Source organism: Pocillopora verrucosa, chromosome 7 (genome assembly GCF_036669915.1).
Source record: "Pocillopora verrucosa isolate sample1 chromosome 7, ASM3666991v2, whole genome shotgun sequence".
NCBI lineage: Eukaryota > Metazoa > Cnidaria > Anthozoa > Scleractinia > Pocilloporidae > Pocillopora > Pocillopora verrucosa.
The window spans coordinates 8,793,715-8,815,869 of NC_089318.1; the positions used below are offsets into that span (position 1 = coordinate 8,793,715).

Genomic DNA, 22,155 nt, shown 5'->3' on the forward strand with positions numbered 1-22,155 from the left:
GGTCAAACACTTATTTCTGTAGAGCTAACTTCGCTGTTAGATTGGAGAAAGAATTCGAGAAAGAGGGGTAGAACTCTCAGAACGTGGCGTGGAAGGTCTACGACTGCCGAAAATAGATAAATAATTAGGTAAATTAGGGGATTAATATTGTTTGCAAACGGACGTGCCATTCCGTGTTCATTAGCAGGCGAACAGATGTCACGTACTAAGAAATTCTCCTGAGTTTCACTTTCCTGTTCGTTATCTTTATTCCGTGTATAATCTTATCTTTTTACATCCATAATCTGTGTGCATTAAATAGCAATTGAAATTTTTACAATGCTCTCCCATACATTTACATTTACGGCTCATTTGGCTTCATCATTAAGATGGCAATTTCACGAAGATTCCTATATTCAACACAAAAATGAACAAAATTGGCTTCTTCATAAAAAGCAAATGTACAAATTCTTTTCTCCGGAATCTTTCATTAAAAAAAAAAAAAATTCACAGTCAAAATTCTACCACACATCAATAGTGCAATTCCTTCTTTTCCTTCCTCAGAAAAGTGAACTTACTTATTCAAAACAATTTCGTTGCCAACCGCAATCCTCCATAATATCAACAACAGACTGACAATGGCGTAGCCCGAACGTTCACAAACTTTCAGCTCTTTTTTTTTCCAGGCGGGATCGAGCGCTCTACTTCATTTCCCAGTATCTTATCTCATGACCCAGTCACGAAGTGTCCTCGTCCTCCTCGTCAGATTCCGCCGGTGGAACTGGGAACTGGCTTCTGTGTTCCACTGCCCAAGAATTCCGGCGAGCCTTGATTTTAAACTCTCTCCATTTTTGGCCTGAGGCTAACCAAGAAAAGAAAAGGGAAAACATCTTTTGAGCTCAAAAGACAAAAACCAACAATGAAATGATGTACCAGAGGATAAAATCGTCGACAACGGTGACACGAAATGAATTCCAAGTTTTCTCAAAGGTTTCCACCATATAAGTTTTCCTTACCCAGGCTAGACGTTTCCACCATTGAAATCTTCCTCTCTTGGAAAGACTAGAAACAAAGGTGCACTGATTAATAAAAGGCGCTTCCGTTTGATATTGAAATGAGAAGCATCGTTCGTTAGAAACAAAGATAAATGAGCTCAATTTAGGCGTCATTCAGACGCCAACGGCAGGTCAGGAGATGGGAATTTTGTCATCAGCTTTGGAACTCAGAACAGGAGCGACAAGTGTTACATGTCTGTGTTTTAACGATTGATGCACTCACCTGATTAGGGTCCCGTTGAGCTGCGACACACATGATGGATAAGGCCTGCTCCATCGCTGAACATTGAAAAAGAGACATGATTAGCAAGATTGGAATTGTAGTGGTGATAAAAATAGAGATAGTAATCTTACTCACTGCATATGCCTTGAGGGATAATTAATGAAATGGCGTAGCCTAGACTCAGAAGGATTTTGTCGCTATGCTATGACAAAGGATCCGGTGGAAACAAGTAAAATGCACACGTCACACCAGCCCGAACAAAAATAGTAGATTTGTCTTTGTTTAGGCCGACAAAAAGATAGCAAATCATACTTACTGCGAAGGCGAAGCTCAACCTTTCGCAAGTTTCGAAATATCCCAGCTATCTCCTGTTAGAAAAAACAAAAATAAACAAAAAAGAAACTTTCTTAACAACTCCAAAACAAGTAAGTGCCGTAAAATTACGTTACAGAGGAAACAAAAGAGATGGAGAAGCAGTACATCAAGATAAAAGACATGTCACTTGTGTTCTAACGTTGAGTTTTGCATCGTTTGCTTTTGGCAGGTATTCTCACGACCTGGCGCAAACGAGAGCGTGTTCCAACAAAAGATACACTAGGTAAAATAATGGCTCTGCACGTGCGGTTTGAAAATTTGTAGATTTCCTTGTTGTCCTCTGCTTAACAGCAACTTGAAACCCAATTTTGTTTCGTTCGAAAACCAGTTCGGTTTGGTTTGCTGTTGAGCTGCAATTGTGTTTGTAAGTAAAGTTCGACCACACCTCCATATGTTATCCCGACGAAGAGGTCTGAAGCCTTTAAAAACGGCTCTGGCACGGAAACACCCGCGAAACTCTGAACAAAATAATGTGTTTTCATTTAATGTTTTCCTCGGCGTTGTCGTATTCACAGCGTTAGTTCCCTATTATTGCAAGCGAAACACTACCATCAAGCCACGCTATGATGTGCTACACTCAGTTTCCTTGCCTTAATTATTCACTTACCGCGTGAGAGCTCTTCCAATCTGGAATGGCACTCTTGGATTCCTGTTTTGCGTCAGAATCCGTCCTTGACCTTGCAGTGCCGTTTAGCTCCTCGCTTCCATCGTACAGAGTTCTGAAACGCGACCATTCAGTTAGCATTCGTTTCGTGTGCTATTTTACTCCAAGGCTGTAACCTTGATTTCTCGAAATCGTTATTTGCAGTCTGTTTTTATATCTGCCATCTTTTACTAAGTTCCTTCTTGTTTTCCCATCCGAGAAAAAAAACACTTCAGGGTCTTATTATATTCAAAGTTAGATATAAAATTCAATTATCGTAATGTCAGTGCTTTAAGTTCGTGTGTTCTAGAGACGCAGAGAGGATTTTTTCTGACCGATGAAGACAAATATTTTACGTACTTCACTTTGCCAAGCACGGACTCCGAAGCTAGCCGTAACTCTACGGAGAATGCGTGAATTGAGGACAACATCAGATCCTCAACAGGCTGAAAACACAATGATAGAAAGTGTTTTTGAATAAATCGTTCATATTTCTTATACAGTTGAGTTAGCGAAGATTGTGTCTCTCTTCATGTGATTCAAAGGAAAAATAGCAAGCTCAGGGGTAAGAAAGGCAAAAATGCCCTAAACAATTTGTACCACAGCTTAATCCAATTTGTTATACCGGTTATTTTCATTAATTTTACCTTGTGCCAAATTGAAATCATGCAGAAAGCAAAACTGGGCTCAGCCGGGGAACTTCTTAATATGAGCTGAGCTGTTTTAGTTTGCAGAATCAACTAAAGTTTGTTTACATGAGAAGGTGGGTTGGAACGGTTACTGAGATCTTGGTAATCGGTTTAGAAAACCTCGACGGAACCTCAAAGGTTACGCATTGTTTATCTCGTTAGCTGAGAGAAATTTTGCCGTCTATATGGACAGCAATCGGGTTTAAATCTTCGCTAAGAAACTGAGAAGTAAGCTGATAAGGAAAATAAAGGCAAAAAATGTTTTCGAAATAGCCCAGATACCGGGTGTTAGGAGACCCTACGCAAGTCAACAAGAGTCGGACGAACGAGGCCTTACCTTATCAGTGACACCCCACTGCCTCCTGCTTTGCGAAGATGTTGCTCCCCCCTTAAAATCAAATGTTTTCTTTGCTGCAGAGTTCGGAGTCAAAGGTGGCGAGGGGGAGGCAGCAGGTGCGGTCGAAACCGCTGACTCCGGCGAAATAGGCCTACTCTCTGCTGTAGAACAACGAGACCTCCCGGATGTGTCGTCGGCTGAATCACTGGGAGGTTCAAAAGGAAGATCAGACACGGGGGGCGTATATGACTGGTTTTCCAAGAAGGGTGCAAATGGTATAAGCTTACTACGCAAGCTGATTCCTTTAGTGTTGGTTGTTTCAAGTTTTATCTCCGTTGGTTCTTCACGAGACGGAGACATCGGTGCAGTGTTTTTCGTGACGACGCCATTACACTCAAGAACGTTTTCACCACTGGCTGCTTCGCCGACCCATGCTTGTATGGACGTGTCTTCGGGAGATGAAACAGAATTGTCCTCATTACCGTCATCTGATTATGAAAAAACCAAAGTTTGGTGAAAAAATAATTGAACAACTGGCAGAACCTCTCGTAGAGATTGAAATTAAAGGAAATGAAGGGAGGTTTCAGCTCAAATTGCGCCAATTAAAGTTTGCAACCAAATTAAGCAAATATGACAGTGACTCAAAATTAAGCGAGAATTCATCGCTCAATTTGCATAATCGACACTAGTAAGAATGGTTGCTCTGTAACTATAAACAAACAACTGGGCTGAATTGCTAAAGAAAAATTACAGAAACACGCAGGTTTCCATAGGACAATATTACTTATTAGTTGGCCTAGTGATCTGTAGCCTTCTTTAGCTCTGGACAGACTTTATATTAATAGGTGTAGTACTAGAATGAAAAATTGGTGAGAAATGGTTCATTCGTCCCCGTGTCTAATTAATAACTTGTAATAACTTTTACACCAGTTGCCTAGCACAGCTTCTCGATGATGTGATTTTCGAAGGAGTGCAAAATGGGAAACGCAATTTCGAAAGGCAACATCAAGGTATATTTCTGGCCAATAAGTTAACAGCGTTAAAAAGAAAAAAGTTAAGATAAGCCGATTTCAAAACGCGAGTGTCATGAATTAATTGAGCAACCCCTTACCGAGCACAAAAGTCTTGTTAACATTATCATCCCGCTTCATTATAAGCGACTCTGGAAGTTGCTGGACTGAGCCTGAAGAAAAAACCTGGTCTATCGCCTCCTGTGTGACGTCATCGCTTGCTGGCGAGCTACAATTGGTACCATTCTCCTCTTCCTCACGGATACTATCGCCCGAAGAGGACTTTGTTGATCTTTTCACACTTGGACTCCACACTCTCGCAGACGGCGAAGATTCACTTGAATTTCCATTGTTCGGCGATGAGCTCTTAGCAGTCCTCGCTTTCGCCGATACTGCAGTCTTGCTCTTAACCCCACTGTTCTTCACAGCTTCTCGGCTGTTGTACGCTCTCAACATAGCTGTCTTGTTGGGGCGGGGGGCCGACAGCGGTCGCTTCCCCTCCTTTTCAGGAATAAGTTGAACTCCCTTCTTATCGGACTCGTCGCTCTTCCTTCGCGATTCTTTAGTCTGTCTCGTCTGGGAAGCGTCGCTTGATTCCACATCGCTATCATCTGAAGTACTGCTTATCACAGCCCTTCCTCTAGCGTTGTCAACTGGTTTCTTCTCTAATTCGTTGGCAGTAGTCGGGTACGACCGCCGCACGACAGCAGACATGGTCTTGCTCCGCGCCACTCTCGGGGAGGACGCAGACTTCGGAGAGGAGGACATATTAGCAGCAGACATGCTTTGGCTTCGTAATACACCAGGCTGCAAAGATTAAAAGAGATAGTCATATTAAAATGGTTTGCTATTGGTTCCTCAGCGCTTTTTGATTTCCTTTAAAAATTGCTTACTTAAAAAATGGACTTTTTCTCCTTTCCATGCACCCAGTGAATTTTTGCTGTAGCATTCGTGCTTCCTGAAGTTACCAGATAATTTGGTTTTATCACCCGAATTGATAATGTAAATTAGCCACCGTATAGAATTTCTAAAGCTGACGTTTGGAGCCTCAGCCCTTCGTCAGAACAAATGTCAGAAGTAAGTTGTCAGAAATTAGTTGCCGTTCTACCTAATTCAAATTTCAAACTGTTGAATAAATGGCGTCACTTCCTCTCTCGCTCTAGTTCTCAACGGACAAATAATCATGTAATGGCGAACGGTTTAAGCGAAAAACCGTCGTAAAGAAAAAAAACAAACAAACAAACAAACAAATTGAGGCGTAACAACCGACCTAATGCCGAGGTTGAGAAAAAAATTATTTTCACCATGGAGGAACTTTCACGAGGGTATGCAAGATAAGATACATCATGTAACAGAGCTTGATGTTTTGAAAAGCATAAGGTCTAGGGAGGGGAAGGGTGGGGATTTTTTCAATGAGTAGGAAGCACATGAAGTCATAGTATGATGAGCATGTGACCTGACTATTTTGACTATTTTTACTGTTGGGGGAAGGGAGGGAAGGAGTCCGTTTTAGGAGATTTTTTTGCTGTTTTGTTTGCAAAAGTTCATTGGGAGAGTGTTGCATCCAATATCTTGACGACAGGCTCTTCTTAATCTCTGATAATGTGCAAAATGATTATGCGAGAAAAATTAGAAAATCCGGAATGTTAGAATCTGAGAAAGCAGTTTATTTGTATTTCCCTAGTACTGGAACAATTTTATGTCAGGGGTATCTCACATAATAGATGGAGCATTATGTAAAAATTATCACGAACAGGAATTTATCGTTGATCTTTTAATGTCCTTACCGATGCCGTTCTCGATGTTGCCGACCTTGGTCTGCTTAGACTCGATGACGAAATGCTCTTGATGGGTTTGGACTTGTCTTCTATAAAACATGGAGCTAAAAGATGTGAGTGAATCAATTAAGACAAACATCCCCCCATAACTATTTAAAAAAGGCATTCGTTGTTTTGTTTCGTTTTTCTTCGGATACTCATATAGTCGTGGATCAAAGAAAAAATCTGAATACCCATGAGGAAATAAACCCAAGACCTTCGGAGTGCCGTGCTCCGATGCTCGACCACTGAGCTACAGAGGACTCAACGGAGAGCAAGGCTATTACTAGGTAACAGCCTAGCTCCCTGGTAGAACATGAAAGCAAACAAATCCGAAGGCCTGAGGTTTGATTTCTCACGGTTACTCAGATTTTCTCTCTGTCCCCGCGCCAGTGACAAGATTAAAAAAAACATGTATCTTTATTTCATTAGGTAGCTGAACTTTTCCATTAATCATATGCTATATATATGCACGCGTGATGTTGCAAATCCTTGGGAACAAGTGGTGGGTAAAACTCCTACTCCTCTCTTTCCCCCTCCCCCCCCCCCCCTTCTATAGCGTGACATAACATTCTTCGATCCTCTAGCCAAGGATTCCTTCTCAAATGCAGTCTGTTTCTAAAATTTAATAGACAGAGGATAGCTCGTACGGTTTAAATTTGTAAAAAAAAGTAATAATAAAATGAAAATAAAGAAAAACGAAAACTGAATCATTCTTTACGGAATACATCTTTGGACTAAAGAGTTGCGTGACCAACGAAGCTCGTCAGAACAGGCTCAAAAGAGCCTTTTTTCATCACTAACATAATTTTATCAAGAGACCCTTCTTGGAGTGAAAACATCTTAATTATTTCGACGCTTTCGACAGACAGTGCTGCGCTGTTTCGTTGGAATAACAAAACTGACCACAAGCATCTATTTTCCTCACACAGTATTTCACCATTTCAATATCTTTTTTTTTTTAAAAAGGAAAAAAAAAAAAAAGAAAGAACAACGCCAATCATCTCCCGGGGAGAGGTATTAAAAATAACTTCAATCTTTGTACTCTTCCACCGAACATCTTCTAGACATTTCAAGAGCGAGCCATTGGCGTCCTAAATCATTCATTCGACCACAGCAAAAGAAAAAAAAACTCAATCCTTGCGTTTTTCTGACGGAAAAAAATTAGCGAGGAACGAATTTTTGAAATCAAATAAATGAACACAAAGCGGAGAAGACGAGACAACAGGAATATTAAAATTATTACTTGATCAAGAACACACCGAACTAATCTACACATGTACGTTACAATAGCTTTAGTTTAGCAGACAAGTAATAATCCTTCAACTTGATCATGTGAAAAACAAACTTAAGGATTTATAATTAATACCTCTGCGGCAAACCTATGCATAAAGTTTACAATTCCTGGAAAAAAGGGTCCCCGATGCATAGATTCACTAAACAAGCAACACGTTACGAATCTATTGTGTTTGCAGATAGAATATTTACACTCACCGGAGTTTTCAGATTCTATAGGAACTGGAATGTGACTCGAAGAAGACATGGCACTGCTTCCCGCAGACTCTTCAGCCGTACTAGATGAATCGATGACCTCAACTGGATAAACTGAAGCGTTCTCTGCGAAAACAATGACACTCTTTGTGACAAGCGACATGTTCAAGAAAGCTTAATCAACATTAGTAGATCATTAACTACAAACCAAAAGTTATTGATACGATAATAACTACGAGAACACATTGGGTTTCAGTTCTACAGCCAACAAAAGCTTTCTTGTGGTTGAGGCATTAATTAGACAGTTCAATAAAGCCGTGTAATGATGATCATCCTTCTATTCAAATACTCTATTATAACACTTGTAATAGCTCTGTATGCGTTATTTCCCCTGAGAACCAAACTTACAGGCAGTTATACAATAGCAAGGATGAAGGGGAAAATTGAAGCGATGAAGATGTTATTTCAGTGTGTCATTTCATTTAAGAGTGTAATTCGTCCAACAATTTTTTTTTCCGAAAAATGATAAACTTTAACATAACTTACCACGATCGTTTGTAGAATTCGTCCACTGTTTTACCCAACTTGGAAGGGGGGCTGGCGATAGTGCCTATCAAGTTTAAACAGAATTATGTTCAACTTACACCATTAACAAAATCATTATTATCTGTACAATAATTGACCGCAGAATGTCCAGGATAGTGGTGAGAAATATTTGGAGAGTCATACGTCCAAGGCCACAATTATATTTTCGTTTTACGCCGGAAAAAACATCAATTTTAATAAGGACAAAATCTCCTTAAGAAGTCGAGCAGTTAGGGTAAAAATAATAAGAAAAAAATATATAAACAGCACGACAGAAGAAAGAGAACCGTTGACTTTCAATTATCAAATTTCGTTCTCTTTACTTCTGCACAATACTGTGGTTAAAAAAAGAGAAAAAGATATATAAACTTCATGACAAGTCGTGGAGCTTCACAGCCCTGGGTCGAACTAGTCTGCAGGCAACACAGCGGTCAAACGTCAAGCATGCGCAGGTGATACAATTTGGCCAGCCGCGCAAAATTTCAAGAGGAGAACATAAGAACGACCGCTGTCACGCAAAATATGCGCTGTATTCCTGTTCATTGGCGCTGCCACACTAGCGGCGAAGCCCGCATGCTTCATGGCAGTGGCGATGCGAGCTGCGAGGGGTTTGCGAGGGATCTGGCATGGAAATGAGACCTCTCGTAGAGCTCTAACTTCGTTCCCTGACTCAATTCTCGCAGGATTTGCCGGTCGTGCCTGAACTCTAATGAGAGTTTGCTCTCAAGCTAGCAACGAACTAACCTCTTGTCTATCGGATTCATCGAGAGTCACCTCCGTCAGACCAAACACACCAATGGAAGAAGGGGAAGCGACAGCTGCTAATCCCGATCGACGTGAAGGGTGTGAGGTCGGCTCGTACTCAGACTCACTGGTATCACTTGAATGTTTTCTGGAGCCTGTACAGAACAGAAAAAGTAATTATTACACTTCCACAATCAATCTTTAAACCTATTCTCCCTCCCCCTCTTTCAGTACAACCCTCTCCCCCTTAGAAGTGTACTTCTGTTTTAGTGTACACTGAAAAGTACTTATTCTGAAGTTAACTCTGTTCCACCTTTAAATCAGTGTGCATATTCTCCTTAATGTTCTACAGATATTTCCTCCTAAGGTGCTGACAAGAAGATATATTCCCATATTCACTTGACCTTTATGTTTGAATCAGGGATGACATTGTAAGAAGTCAAAACGTTAATTCCAAAAAGTTGAAATAAATTTTCATTTTTTATCGCAGAACGGCATAAGTGAGAAAAGCAAGAAGTTCTAACATGGAATAATATGTCAGTTCTAAGAGAGGGAAGAAATGTTTTCATGCGTGAAAAATATGGAATTCAGCATGATACCTGATTTGGGTGTTAGGTTATAGCCACTATCATCCAAACGTCTGTAAGTACGAAAATGCAATAGCTTCATATCTGGTCTTTGCGCGATGATATGAGATGTATTCAGTTAAAATTTTCTGAAGGCGTATCTCCTGTTTAGAGAGTGTACTTTCTTTCTGAGAGGATTAATTTTTCCCCAATTTAAGAGAAGAGTCGAAAACGTTGTGAAAACCTCTCCTGGTTCTTAGGAGGGAAGTGGGGGAAGGTGTGAGAATCTCCCACTCAACCCTTTTTCCTCTCCCACCTCCCGTTCTTTATTGCAAGGCAATGAAGATAAATAAACACACCCAGCCACACCCGCCTTCTTAGTAACCCTCGCCCTTCCTCACCTTCCTAAACTCTCTGGAAAAAACGAAAAGGAAGAGAATCTATACAAACATAGAAACACTAATTTACCTGACAATGCTTTTCCGTTCTTTGCCGGGACATCAGTGGAAACAATTTTCTTTTTAACTTTACTGGTAGGTTTTTTCCTCGCGATTCTCTCTTGCTTCTCTGATGAACCCTTCCGTGAAGCATCCTGGGATGCTATTTTACCTTTATCGCTTTTCAGACTTACAGGCCTTTCTGGAAGTTCATCATAGTCCGGTATGTAAGGAACTTCGTAAGAAGACCCGAGTCTAGGGTGCACTTCGCTTCCGTCACCCGAAGAATTCTCCACCGAAGACGTCGAATCAAGCTCTCCCGGCTCGTGAAGCGCATTTGGTAATTGCCAGTCTCTACTGGTAGAATTTTCAAACACGGGAGATAACTGCTCGTTATGACCCGGCCCTGGTAGAGAAGACCTCTTCTGAAAGACAACAAATTCCTCTCGTTGCTTCATCGCCTTGTCCAGCTCGGGGTTTTTAGAAGTCCTTGTTGTGACAATCCGTGCTCTGGACTCAGACAACACCGATACAGTCCCAATGCTGTGCCTCCTTTGCGCCATTTCCAGCGCGTCTTTCTTAGAGAGTTTCTTCTTTCTCAGAGCAAGAGGCTGCTGATCGTCGCCGCTCTCCAGAATTGTGGCAGTGTTTGGGTAATTGTAGATCTCGTCGTCTGATGAGCCCCAGCCCCACCACGGAGGCTGTCCATACAAGGGACTGCCCTTTACTAACATGTCATGTTTCTCAGCAGGGACTGTGTAACAAAAGGGAAAATAGTGAGGAGAGAGCTCCTTCAAGTTTGAAGCATTAGCCGGCAAGAGGTCTGGCGCCAATAATTATTAGCGCCAGACCTCAATCTTTCTAGCATGCGAAGAAAGGCTCGCGCCAGAAACACCAACAATGAGGCCTGTCCGCAGGCTAACACATCCCCGGCTAAGATTACAAATGCAGAAATAGATGAAAAATGGAACAACCTTATTTTCCATTATAAAAAATTCATTACAAAAAAATCTATAGTGCATTAATAGGGAACCTGAAATCGGGCCATTTGTTATCAGCACACGATTATTACAGATTCTCGCAGCTACAGATATTGAATCCAATGTCGTCAATGATGATCACAGCCAGAAAAAGAAATCAAAACAATCGTCTACTCACCAGATAAGGGCCTTTGTATTCTCGGTCTGACAAGAAAAAAAATACGCATTTTCATTACTATCATAAACAATATAAAAAAAATAAATAAACAAAGCAATTAATGCAGCTACGTAGGGCTACAAGGATCGATTTCTTCTCTCACAATTAAATTAACAAAACTAAGTACATGTGCAGAAAGTCATATTAAGTGTACAGTTAGAACTTTAAAAAATAATATGTGAATCACATCACATATGACCTGTGGATAATAAGTAGTAGTCTACGTGTGGCCATACCCACCCCCCCCCCAGGTGAAACGGAGGGGAGGAGGGGGGAGGGTAGCGTAGGCTAAGTAAGTAGCAAGCTGTTCCGACTAGTAACGCATTTCCAGGAAGTGTATCCTAAGAAAATAATTCACTTCTCTACGCTGGCCTTCGAGCACAACTCTTTCAAAGTCGCCATCTTGCGACCTAAAATCATAAAAGTGTTGTCGGTTATGAAAACCTGGTCGTCGGACAAAAAAAAAAGTTCATGCAAATATTTGAGGCTGAATTTTCGGACAACCAGTAGCATTTTTTAAATAAGAGAACGAAGGAGCATCATAACAGTCTTGTATTTAAACCCAATTAAAACCAAGAGCGACCAGCATCTAATTTCTCCTTACAGTAATACTTCTGTATCATTTATTAAGATCATGATAATATAGGAAATGATCGCCAACCTAAGAGGCTTTGGTTGTTAAAGGAATTCTCCTTGTCGTTACCGAGGGAAATATATAGGAACTGGGTGGAGAATATGGAGCGGATACTAGGATATAAAGGGATACCTTTCGTAAAAAAAAAAAACCCCATACAGCTCGCTATATGACCGTTGTACACAGATGGCCACATTCACGACTTTCGCTGCGAATTAAGTTGCCAGAATTTGTTTCTACCCGCCATCGCGACAAATAAGGGTCGCAATTAAGAACGCTGGGCTTAGAGGCCCGATATCCCCTCTCTCAGATACAGCTTATATTAAAAAAGCCCTTAACCTGAAGCAAGGCAAATATTCTAATGGCTTGAGAAAGATGTTTCTCATCTTGTCACAAGCGTGGTACAAAGAAAAAATTCTGAGTTCCCATGAGGAATCGAACTTCAGACCTTCGGATTCCGTGCTGTGATGCTCTACCACTGAGCCACAGAGACTCTACGATGGGTAGTTCACGAAGTTCATATACGACACGCGTCCTGTATACTGCTAGGATCAGCAATGTCGATAGCATCATATTTTGTATATAGATTAAGAAAAATGGTTAGTTTTAAGCTCGGAAAGGAAATAGAGAAAGATGTTCTAGTGGCTTTTCCCTAAAATAGCTTGCTATGTTTTCAAAACTGACCTGACTTGAAATCCTGTTACAGCTGCCGGCCCGTGGGCCCAGTTTGTATGTGACCCCATCTGATGATGAACAAACCTTCCCATAGGGGCACCACCATGGGGGGAGTGGACTGGTGACCTATGTCCAGCGCATGACGGGCAATGACACATCACAGGGGGAGGGTGGTGATACATTGGCGTCATGTAAGGATAGTGGGGGTAGGGAGGGTGGTATTGAGAGTGAGGAGAGTGGGGCGAGTGAGGCGAAGGAACACCCTGAAGAAAAAAAGAAAACTGTTACAGCAACAAAAATTAAGAGAACATCTGCTATGAGATTGATAGTCAACTTTTTATACAAAGATGGTGTGTAATTGTTAAGTTTCCCAAATCAACCACCAATTTGCAGGGCTTAGAAAAAGAAATCAGACCTACCAATAATTATCACCTTTTAGGATTGCTAATAAGTCAGCAAGCATTTTCTATGCAAAGCGAGTATCACTAACAATAAAAGTGCTAACATATCATGAAATAACAATTAAGTAATTGACAGGGCACAATAGAAACTCCGCAACCACAAATAAAAGACAGCCATCCATCACCATTGCAGAAAAACAAGGGTAAAACAATCTTGGGCTTTGCCAAGTACAAAAGTAAACGAGGAGTAGTTTGCCAGAAAGGGAAACACTCTTACCTATACCCCAGAACACCAAACATGTTTGTTTGTCTGGTTGTCGGCATGTAAAACCCTACATCATTACCCTATACCCTCCAATTCATCCCATTGTTGAGCACCCTGTCCTATAATATTCCAAGAGTTTCTTACCATAATTATTATCATAAGGTAAACAGAATTAATCAATAAAATAAATCAATACAATTTTAACTTACATGGTACACAAGAACATCTTGGTCTGGGGTTCCAGAACGACAACCATCCTCATCTGAATTAGTTTGCTGAGCAGCTGATTGGATAGAGAGTTTCCTCTCAGAAGGGGGCTGAAAAAAAAAGAAACACATTTCAATTAATTTCAATGGCCAGCCCTACTGGTCATATTGAAAGAAAGAAAAAAGGTGGACCATGCCATTAGAGATTTATTTTTAATAAATCAGAGCTTTTTTCCACCTCCCATACTGTTTCCATTGAATGTTCATTTTCGTCAAGTTGCTGTCTCTCATAATGTTTGCCATCACTGAGAACTGAGTGCCCATTTCTGTAAGGAAGTGGCTCCACACGAAAGGTATTTGAGTGTGTACATGGTTAAGGAAAATATTTTAGGATAATTTCAAAGGCAACCACAATATAAATTCTGCTCAACAGATAAATAATAATTTGGATTTTAGTGACAGGACTCCAATGAACACAAATTATGAGACATGAGGACCATGACACTGTAATAAGCAATTACTGAATAAGGTTGGGCATGATATCATGAGTTATTGATGCCGAGATCTGAGTTATCTGCCCAAACAGAAAGCTGAGACAAATAACACAGGCACTAGGTTTGTTAATTCATATCATACAAAAAACTGAATTCACCAATTTTTTTATTGGACATTTTTTAAACAATCTGCAAAAGAAGACTTTTCTTTCTGAGTTCACAAAAGTGTTGTGTAATATTTTTTTAACTTAAATGTACCAAAGATATTATATATTTCTCAGAAGCTAAAAATGAAACAACTAATTACAAAGTCATTTTGAATTCATGGAAGGTGAAAATAGGAAAATTTAAAAAAACTGAATAATTTGATAGCAAATGGATTACATGCTGGTCTAAAGACATTTATCCCGGCCCAGACAACTCTTGGACATAAATTTGTTTACATTCAATTTAAAATCTTGGCCAATATATCACTGTATTTAATGGTAATCCTGCTCCATGAAGCTTTTCAACCTTTGCCTTTGAAGTTATATATACTGAAATATGACTTAACAATTTCACATCCTGTTGTTTTTTCTTTCATCTTGAGAACATAACATGACCTTTAACTGCATTAGCAATCCACACAAATGTACTTTGAGTAAATGCATTACTACACTCTGACACTTGAGTTACTAGGAAACAGCATGACAAATTGTCAAGCAGCTGGCTACAAAAGCTGAAAACTCAATCTTCCACAACATGACTTCACATCTAAACAAGAAAATTTACATCTTCTGTCAACTGTGAAAAATTATTCGGCTTGCACAAGGATTAAAATTCTATTATCATAATAGCATCTGAACATACCGATCACATCAAAAGTGAATCTCTAATTTTCATATCACTGGAAAAAAAGCCTACAATTTATACCACTAAAGACCTATCAGATCACCTAGCTCTGTGCCTGTGAAATCAACACAAGATAGGGTTCATCGCTTACCACACCAGCAACTCCTTCAGGTTTCAACAGAAAGCTTACAATCTTCTTGTCATTTTTATCCAAAATCACCACTGGAAGACCCAGCTTCACAAAAGAAAGATCCCTCAAAGACTTCTCACTGGCCACCACAACTTTGAGTTTCCTTGAAACATATTTATCTCCTGTAGCACAACGTAAAACATCACAGAGTGTGCTTGTCTCCTCAATTGAGATCCATTTAGGTCCATAAAGAATCTTCTCTTGGCATGATACTCTCACACAGAACAAAAACATCACATCCAGATCACTCAGTACATGAGTTTTCCTCTCTAAGCAACCAAGTACATTCAGAAAAAAATCCTGAATTCAATTTTAAAGTACTGAATCCCTTTGTAGAGATCAGTAAAAAACAGCATTACAAATGGAGGCTGGTAGCTACTTCATTATAATTTAATACCATTTGTAAGGCAGTGATCAAGCAAGAAAATTTTAGTGAAGTCAAATCAAAATAAACAAGACATTTTCTGGATGTGTATTGATGTTTCTCTATCTTTGAAAGGCAAAAAAATTACATAATTTTTTCTACAGATTGGTAGAAAAAGTACATGTCAAAATCTGTACCAAATTTACATATCAGCTGATCTTTGAATGAATTAGAATTTGTCTTAGACAAATGAATCAGGAAATTTGAATTTCATCAATGTTTTGCACATGAAATTGCTGATCAAAATTAAAAGCTTGTGGGAAAAAATCTTTTGACCACAAAGTAAGACATGCAGTAGCCTAATATTATGGTAGAATCTTTTTTTCCACCCTAAAATGTCACCAAACCATGCTCTCAGATAAGACTTTTGGCCTCTAAGCAAACAATAGCTTTACTTTAAGCCTTTCATATGCTAATTACCCATTTCTGACCCATGGCATTTTTCTATTGGTCCAACAGGGCATAAAGACTAGATCAGAGCATAAAAAAATACTCAAGAATGATAGATATGGCTTTAATTTGACCAAAATAAAACAGAATTTAGTTCCATGAAAAAGAGAGTGGCAAGACATAATTTAATTCTTTGTTCAGACTTGCTCTATAGAAGCTTTGATTCTTTCTGACTGTGAACACCAGTGACACCTGCATGTCTTACCATAACACCTGCTAGGGTAGCCAAGCCCTTGTCTTATGTAAACAAATCCCACAATTCACTACAGGTGGCTAAACCACAATTAAGCTACTAAATATATTGTAGTTATCCTCTCAGTCTGTATTCTTAGTGAATATAGGCTTTCATGCTGAAATAATTGAAATTCTCATGAAATTCAAATCAGGAAAAATGCAGTGAAAGGGGAAATGATACAGTCATTTCTGGTGTCAGTTTATTTACATTTAATAAATGAGGAGCAACCAACAAGATTAAGTGTGTCTGCTGTATCCTGCTACACACAAGTTGATTTACTGCTGTACATATAAAATGTCATTATCTGCATTATCTGGAGAGACATTAAAAAAAATACAAAGAAAGAATTTGTTTCTCAATCACTTAGGAACATAAAATTGACAGAAATAAATGGCCACAGACTCTTCTTCGGTCACAAAATAAAAACTATACACTGTATGATCAAGAAACATTTCAAAAGTCCAGTTGTCAAGAGGCTAAATATTGTTCAACAATACAAAGTTTCAGCAGAAATCATACGAAGAAAAGTGTTCATCATCACATGCAGAATATTAACACCACTTTTAAGCTCCAAGTGTTAACTTACATATGACAGGAACAAAAAATTTGCATAAGATATATTCAATGTTTTAAACCAAAACATCAACACTTTAAGCATTTTAACCTCAAAAAATAAAACAAAAATTAAAACAGTCTGTCATTCAGCAAAAGTTGTGCAGCTCTGTTCCAAAACATTACAATTACTAAGGAAAAACCTGGATTTAAAATCAATAGAAGAAAACATTCAATCATGATTGCTGAGACAAGAAAATTTGCCAGGCAGTGCTTCTGCACTAAGATGGAATTGAGTTAAGTTTGTTGGCAGATGAACATTTACAGTGTGTATTAAGTGATAATTTATTTTACCTGACGCTGTACAACTGGATAACAGCAGGGGCAGAATATTGCTGCACATGAATAGGGACAGATGTACGGTACATTTTGTTCCCCGTAATTTACTGTTGTTCTGGAAATGGTGTCTGAAAAACACACCAAATAAATCTTCTCTTCCTCAAACCTCTGCATAGTGCAGTGAATTCAACCTTCATTTCAGAGAAACTTTCCGACTAGAAAGGCAGATGGCAATTCAATAAAAAATTTGCAATAAAATTTCACAACAAAGCAACCGAAATTCTACCAGATCTGGCAGCAATTTGCATATTAATGTACTGGAAGTAATTTCTGAGTAATACAGGTCAGGTATACAGCCAATCATCTTGTTTCATTTTTAATGAATTATTCAATGTATAGCTTTAACCACAAAAATTTTTGCGAATAAAATTAAATGTGAATCAGATGAATAAATTAGTCTGGTTCTTAAAAGCTCAATTATCGGGGAGAAATTTCCTTTTTTTCCTTTTCTAAACCATTTAATTGTGGTTTTATGGAAATTGGTCTTCTTCTTTGAATATTGTTGGCTCAATAAAAACCAAATTTAAAATGAAGTTTGGCTTTATTTTAAGAAGAAGCACTTCTTTAATGAAACAATCCATGTAAGGTACACATTTGTTAATCTTAAAATATCAAAATCATCTCTTCTGCACAGAATTTTAGGTTACTTTCATGAAACACAAACGAACTTTTTAATGGCTCCAAAAACAATTTTAAATCAGCTATGGCAACTACGGATTATTTGTACAAGAAACACAAATTGACCAACTTCAAAACTTCTGAAATCCAAAAAAATTTGTGACATCATTCAACAACTTTCAAACACCATTTCTTGTGTATTAAGAGGGGCATGCAAGTGTATGAAAAAAACTGCTATCAATAATAACAAACTTAAAAATCTTGATGTGCAAGGTTTATAGTGGTCAGAACATCTTTTAAAAGGAATTTGGAAAGAAACAAAGCAAGAGAGTACATTTGCACTCTATTGTGAATCAAATATCAGTGATGATGTGACTACATTACTTACAATGTGGCAATAATTAGAAATTATATTGTGTAGTAATTTATTACAGATTAATGACATACATCCAAAGCTTTGCATCCAATTGGGAATTTCAAATTAGAACCCAAATGCAAAGCATGATTTATGAGGTCTGACCATGAAACTGGTGAGAATTAAGAAATGACTTATAACCGAATTTTAACTGATCCTGGATAATTCTCCTACAGTAATAACATTTCAAATACTATCATAATACAGGAATTAATGTAGGATTCAAGTTATTTGCTGGTAACCCCACTATCCTAAACCCAATCTAATGGAGTCACATACCAAATAACAGAATACAATGACCAGGGGAAATTTATAAAACTATTTTGAGTCTAACTACCAAGCCCAGACTACTAAAATAAGATGATATATACATCTCCCACACTGCTTGGGCATTATGTCAGTTCATAACGCGAAAAATGGCTGGCTTTTTTTTTTCAATTAATTTTGGGGTATATTTAAAGGATGGTTAATATTCAGAGGTTTAATTTCCTTCAAAAGGTAATTGTATGGCAAGGTTTAATAGTGATTTGTACTGCTATTGTAGTTATAAAGGATATCATATCCAAAACGAATGTTGTCTCTTAGCTTCAAGTCAACTGGATGCTGTTTTACTCTTGAATCATTTACAAATGTCTGTAAGGAAAACAAGTGCAGGGAACTTTTACAGTAACTGTACTTTGTGTAGAAAGGCATTTTGTTTATTGCAAACTATTTTCCATTGATGTAAAATCATTAAATCAGAATTTATCCTTGTAATATCCATAAAATACCAAACAGACAAGTGATGAGAATAAAGAAAAATAGCAATTATGGGATTATTCATTGATCCAATACCAAATTCCCTGAACTAACATCTTAAAAATTATATGCCACACGGTAAGGAGAATTACTAAATGAGATCTTAGGTTGGAAGGGTAAATAATTTATGGGTGAAGGGTGGATGCTTACTCAAGGTAAAATGGCCACTTAATGGAACAAATATTAATAAGAAGCATTTAGGACCTCATATACTTACACCATTCAAAGTTCCAAGATCATGTAACTTGTACTCTTTGTTCTGTGTATTCACTGTGATCACAGCATGCTGCTTATCCACACTTCTTGACTGAAACAAAAATGTTTGGTGTTACCAACAAAAATTACATTATTAGACAAATATAATCAGAACCTAAAGCAAGAAAAGGAATGCCATGGAAACCTCTTCACTGTCAGAAAGATCTTTGAAACTTGATCAGTAAAGACTAAACCCACCATCTTCAGTTAAAGTTATAGAATAATTATTATCATAAATAAGGAAAGGAAGAGAAATTCAGTCAGCATAATGGAATAATCTACTTTTGATTACAACAACTGACATTCCATTTGAATTTCATTACCATATGTTTGCAGTATAATTTAATGAGATTCAGAGTCCATCAAAATACATACTGAACTTTTCTCAAATTTTTCATGAAACTTTGCAGAGCGATATAACAAGCAGTTTTGTAGCTAAGGAAGTAGTCTGCCACTTAAGCCATTATTACCCTATAATATCTGAGAGTGACTAGTATCTAATTTCTCCTTTCAGTATCATCCCTGAATCAAGTATTAAGGGCATGAGAATAAAGGAAGTGATGATCAACTGAACAAATTCTCCTTGCCAGCACATTAGGAAATGTATAGAGAACAGTATAGAGAATATGCATGTTGATGTTAGGGTGTAAAGGGTTAACTCCCTCTAATATTCATACATTGTCCAGCAAACTGGTAATGAGAGTACTCAAACTTATCAGGTTGGAGTTATCTTGATTGAAATAAAAATTCTCATAACTACTTTATAAGGAAATGTGAAGCAGTTAGAGGGGAGAAGTAATAATCAGATCTTGGGAGTGAAAGAATAGAAAAGAGCTGGCCTAATAAGAGACCTGGTAACAAAATTTTGCTCCCAATCTTTTGCAATTCCTTCTCAGTAAGGCTTCAAAGCTTCGTGTTTGCATGATGGTGACTGCCAGGTATAGAAAGAAGACACCACAAAATAGTATGGTTTGCCAGTTGTCACCAGCAAAAATCTAGCTGCAATCACGAATTTCAGCGCTTAGCAACAACCCTGAACATGCAAAATTGGGGGTTACCGAGCTCATTTCTGTAGAACAACGCAGATTAATATCTTGGATTCTTAACTGGAAAACCTCTTTCACACCCACTTCTGAAATGTTCCGCATTAGTAACAATCGTTTAAATAAAATCTCAAGGGGCTTAAAACATCTCAAGTTTTCACACCTTCAAAGAGCGTTAACCAATCAAAATCTTTGAAAGCACGGAACTTGCTCAGACATTAAATGTATGACAAGAATAACATAAAATATTATTTGCGCTCAGTTTTCAGCGAATAATGGGTGAAATACTGCAAATAAATAGCATATCAACATACGAAAAAAAAATGCTATGGATTTCAATTCAGCGCACATTAAACGACTGATGTTTTCCAGCGTTCTCAATCAACGCAGTTGAAAACTGACAACTTATGAGGTATGATTTTATTTCACGGATGAAAGAAATGTAATCTCACCTTCAGCGTCAAATCCATCTGATCATCCCTTCCCACAAAAAAATTTGGCTCACATAGCTTGTGCAGTGTGCCATCAGGACTCAGAAGGCCCCACTCACCAGCTGTATTCATCGTTAGCAACAAAAAAAAGCTAAACTACCTGAATCAGCAAAAAGAGACTCACGGGTCCATGTGAAAGAAATTCCTCTAGCGGTAAGCGGAGGGCTCCGCTTTAAGTGCATTTGGTTTTTAGCATTTGAATTTACTTCTCCTCATGTAGTCTTTTGAGTGAAGAATACAAAAAAACTCCATTTAAAACCGAGTATTCCGCATAGGTCAATCGACGGGTCGATATCGGGTCGATCAGTATGTTTTACCTCAAAACGCAAAACCGCTGGCAAAGGTAATTGCTGACGGTTTCTTGGTGGACGCTTCGGGGAGGGGAGGGGGAGGAGCAATTTTAAAGACGAAGGAGCCGTCCTTCGCCATTCTTTCCTTCGTTGTGATTTCGACGATTTCCACAATGAGCACTTCAAACATCGCAGATGAAGAAGAATATTGATTAAATGTTCCCCCGCCATTAATGTAACCTTAATAGAAACTGTACAATAATTTTGCCTTTCAGACATGGTTTGATGCTACTCTGGTTTACAGATTTAATGAATGTAACCGAAGAAGTTACAATTCATAGACCCAACGTTTCGACACTCCTGTCTAGTGCCTTCATCAGGGGTGATCTAAACGCTACAACAAGAGGTCTTTTAATATGATCACTGATTAGCAGCCTTTTTTCTGACGAGGTATAAATAGGCGTCAGGAAGCAAGCCGCCATCGTCACGATTTAAAGGAGCGTGGGCGGAGTTAATATGCCAAGCCTCCAAACAAAGGCGCTGGTGGTAACGCCGATTAGTGGTGATAATTTTAGAATTATCCCACCCAATTGTATGGTTGGTTAGGCATGTGTGCTCCGACAAAGCTGAATTTTCCTTTTTGCAAAATAAAACCGCTTTTTGATGCTCTATCAAACGTGTACCAAACTGACGTTTGGTCTGTCCGATGTACTCGTTGTCACAGTCATTGCAAGGAATAGAGTAAATGGCGTCCGTTCGTTGTTCTTTCGTGACAGGATCCTTAGGTTAGGCGGAAATATGCTCCAAAGTCTGAAAAAGTTTTTGAGCAACTTTAACGTTGTGGCTATTCAAAATTCTCTTGATGGGTTCCCTGAACACCCTGAACAGACTGCTGAATGTAAGGAATAACAGCAAAACCAGTCGCTTGTTCCCTTTCATGAAGAGAGTTATCAGTTGTAACTGGTTTTTGGCAGTTACGGAGAAAGGTTTTTGTATAGCCATTTGCCTTTAGGACATTAGAAACATATTTCCTCTCCGCAGCCTTCGAATCGAGTGAAGATGGTAGACAGCCAGCCGGCTCCTGAGTAAAGTTTTGGCTACAGACTTTTTATGGCAAATAGGGTGGTGAGAATCGGAAGCGAGGTATTTATCGGTGTGGGTAAGTTTACGGTAGACAATTGTCTCTAAATTACCCCGAACCCCTCAGGACATATTTAAATCAAGAAAGGGCAAATGTGAGCGAGATCAACATTGTCGCTTTTGTTAATTCTCCGCGATCAAGCGTTTACACACGTGCAAACGTCTTCATGACTCGGTGGTGTACTTTCGGGCTTTCAGAAC

The 22,155-nt window shown here is 38.7% G+C and overlaps 1 protein-coding gene across 6 annotated transcripts; it reads right to left on the minus strand.

Moving 5' to 3' along the window:
- Positions 1 to 230: 230 nt before the first annotated feature.
- On the minus strand, positions 231 to 20,828 carry LOC131780334 (nucleolar and coiled-body phosphoprotein 1). Of its 6 annotated transcripts, none has more exons than XM_066169692.1 (20): positions 20,486 to 20,828; positions 18,953 to 19,042; positions 18,494 to 18,570; positions 13,577 to 13,691; positions 13,333 to 13,440; positions 12,467 to 12,720; positions 11,110 to 11,135; positions 9,983 to 10,705; positions 8,949 to 9,103; positions 8,166 to 8,229; positions 7,623 to 7,745; positions 6,099 to 6,193; positions 4,413 to 5,118; positions 3,302 to 3,789; positions 2,636 to 2,721; positions 2,240 to 2,351; positions 1,574 to 1,625; positions 1,258 to 1,313; positions 996 to 1,041; positions 231 to 841 (listed from the first exon to the last, which is right to left on the minus strand). In XM_066169692.1, the coding sequence occupies exons 1-20, from the start codon at positions 20,594 to 20,596 to the stop codon at positions 717 to 719; spliced, it is 3,612 nt and encodes a 1,203-aa protein (XP_066025789.1). In that variant the 5' UTR covers positions 20,597 to 20,828; the 3' UTR covers positions 231 to 716. The 6 variants fall into 6 exon arrangements, with proteins under 6 accessions (XP_066025789.1, XP_066025790.1, XP_066025788.1 ...); XM_066169693.1 differs by having other exon boundaries at positions 6,099 to 6,178; positions 13,568 to 13,691; XM_066169691.1 differs by having other exon boundaries at positions 13,568 to 13,691.
- Positions 20,829 to 22,155: the final 1,327 nt, after the last annotated feature.

Coding starts and splice junctions, on each gene's coding strand:
- LOC131780334 (XM_066169691.1), bottom strand. CDS start 20,596: ATGAATACAGCTGGTGAGTGGGGCCTTCTGAGTCCTGATGGCACACTG. Junction 13,441..13,567: donor CAATGGAAACAGTATGGGAG/GTGGAAAAAAGC, acceptor TTTTTTTTTCAG/CCCCCTTCTGAGAGGAAACT. Junction 6,194..7,622: donor TATAGAATCTGAAAACTCCG/GTGAGTGTAAAT, acceptor CACATCTTTTAG/CTCCATGTTTTATAGAAGAC.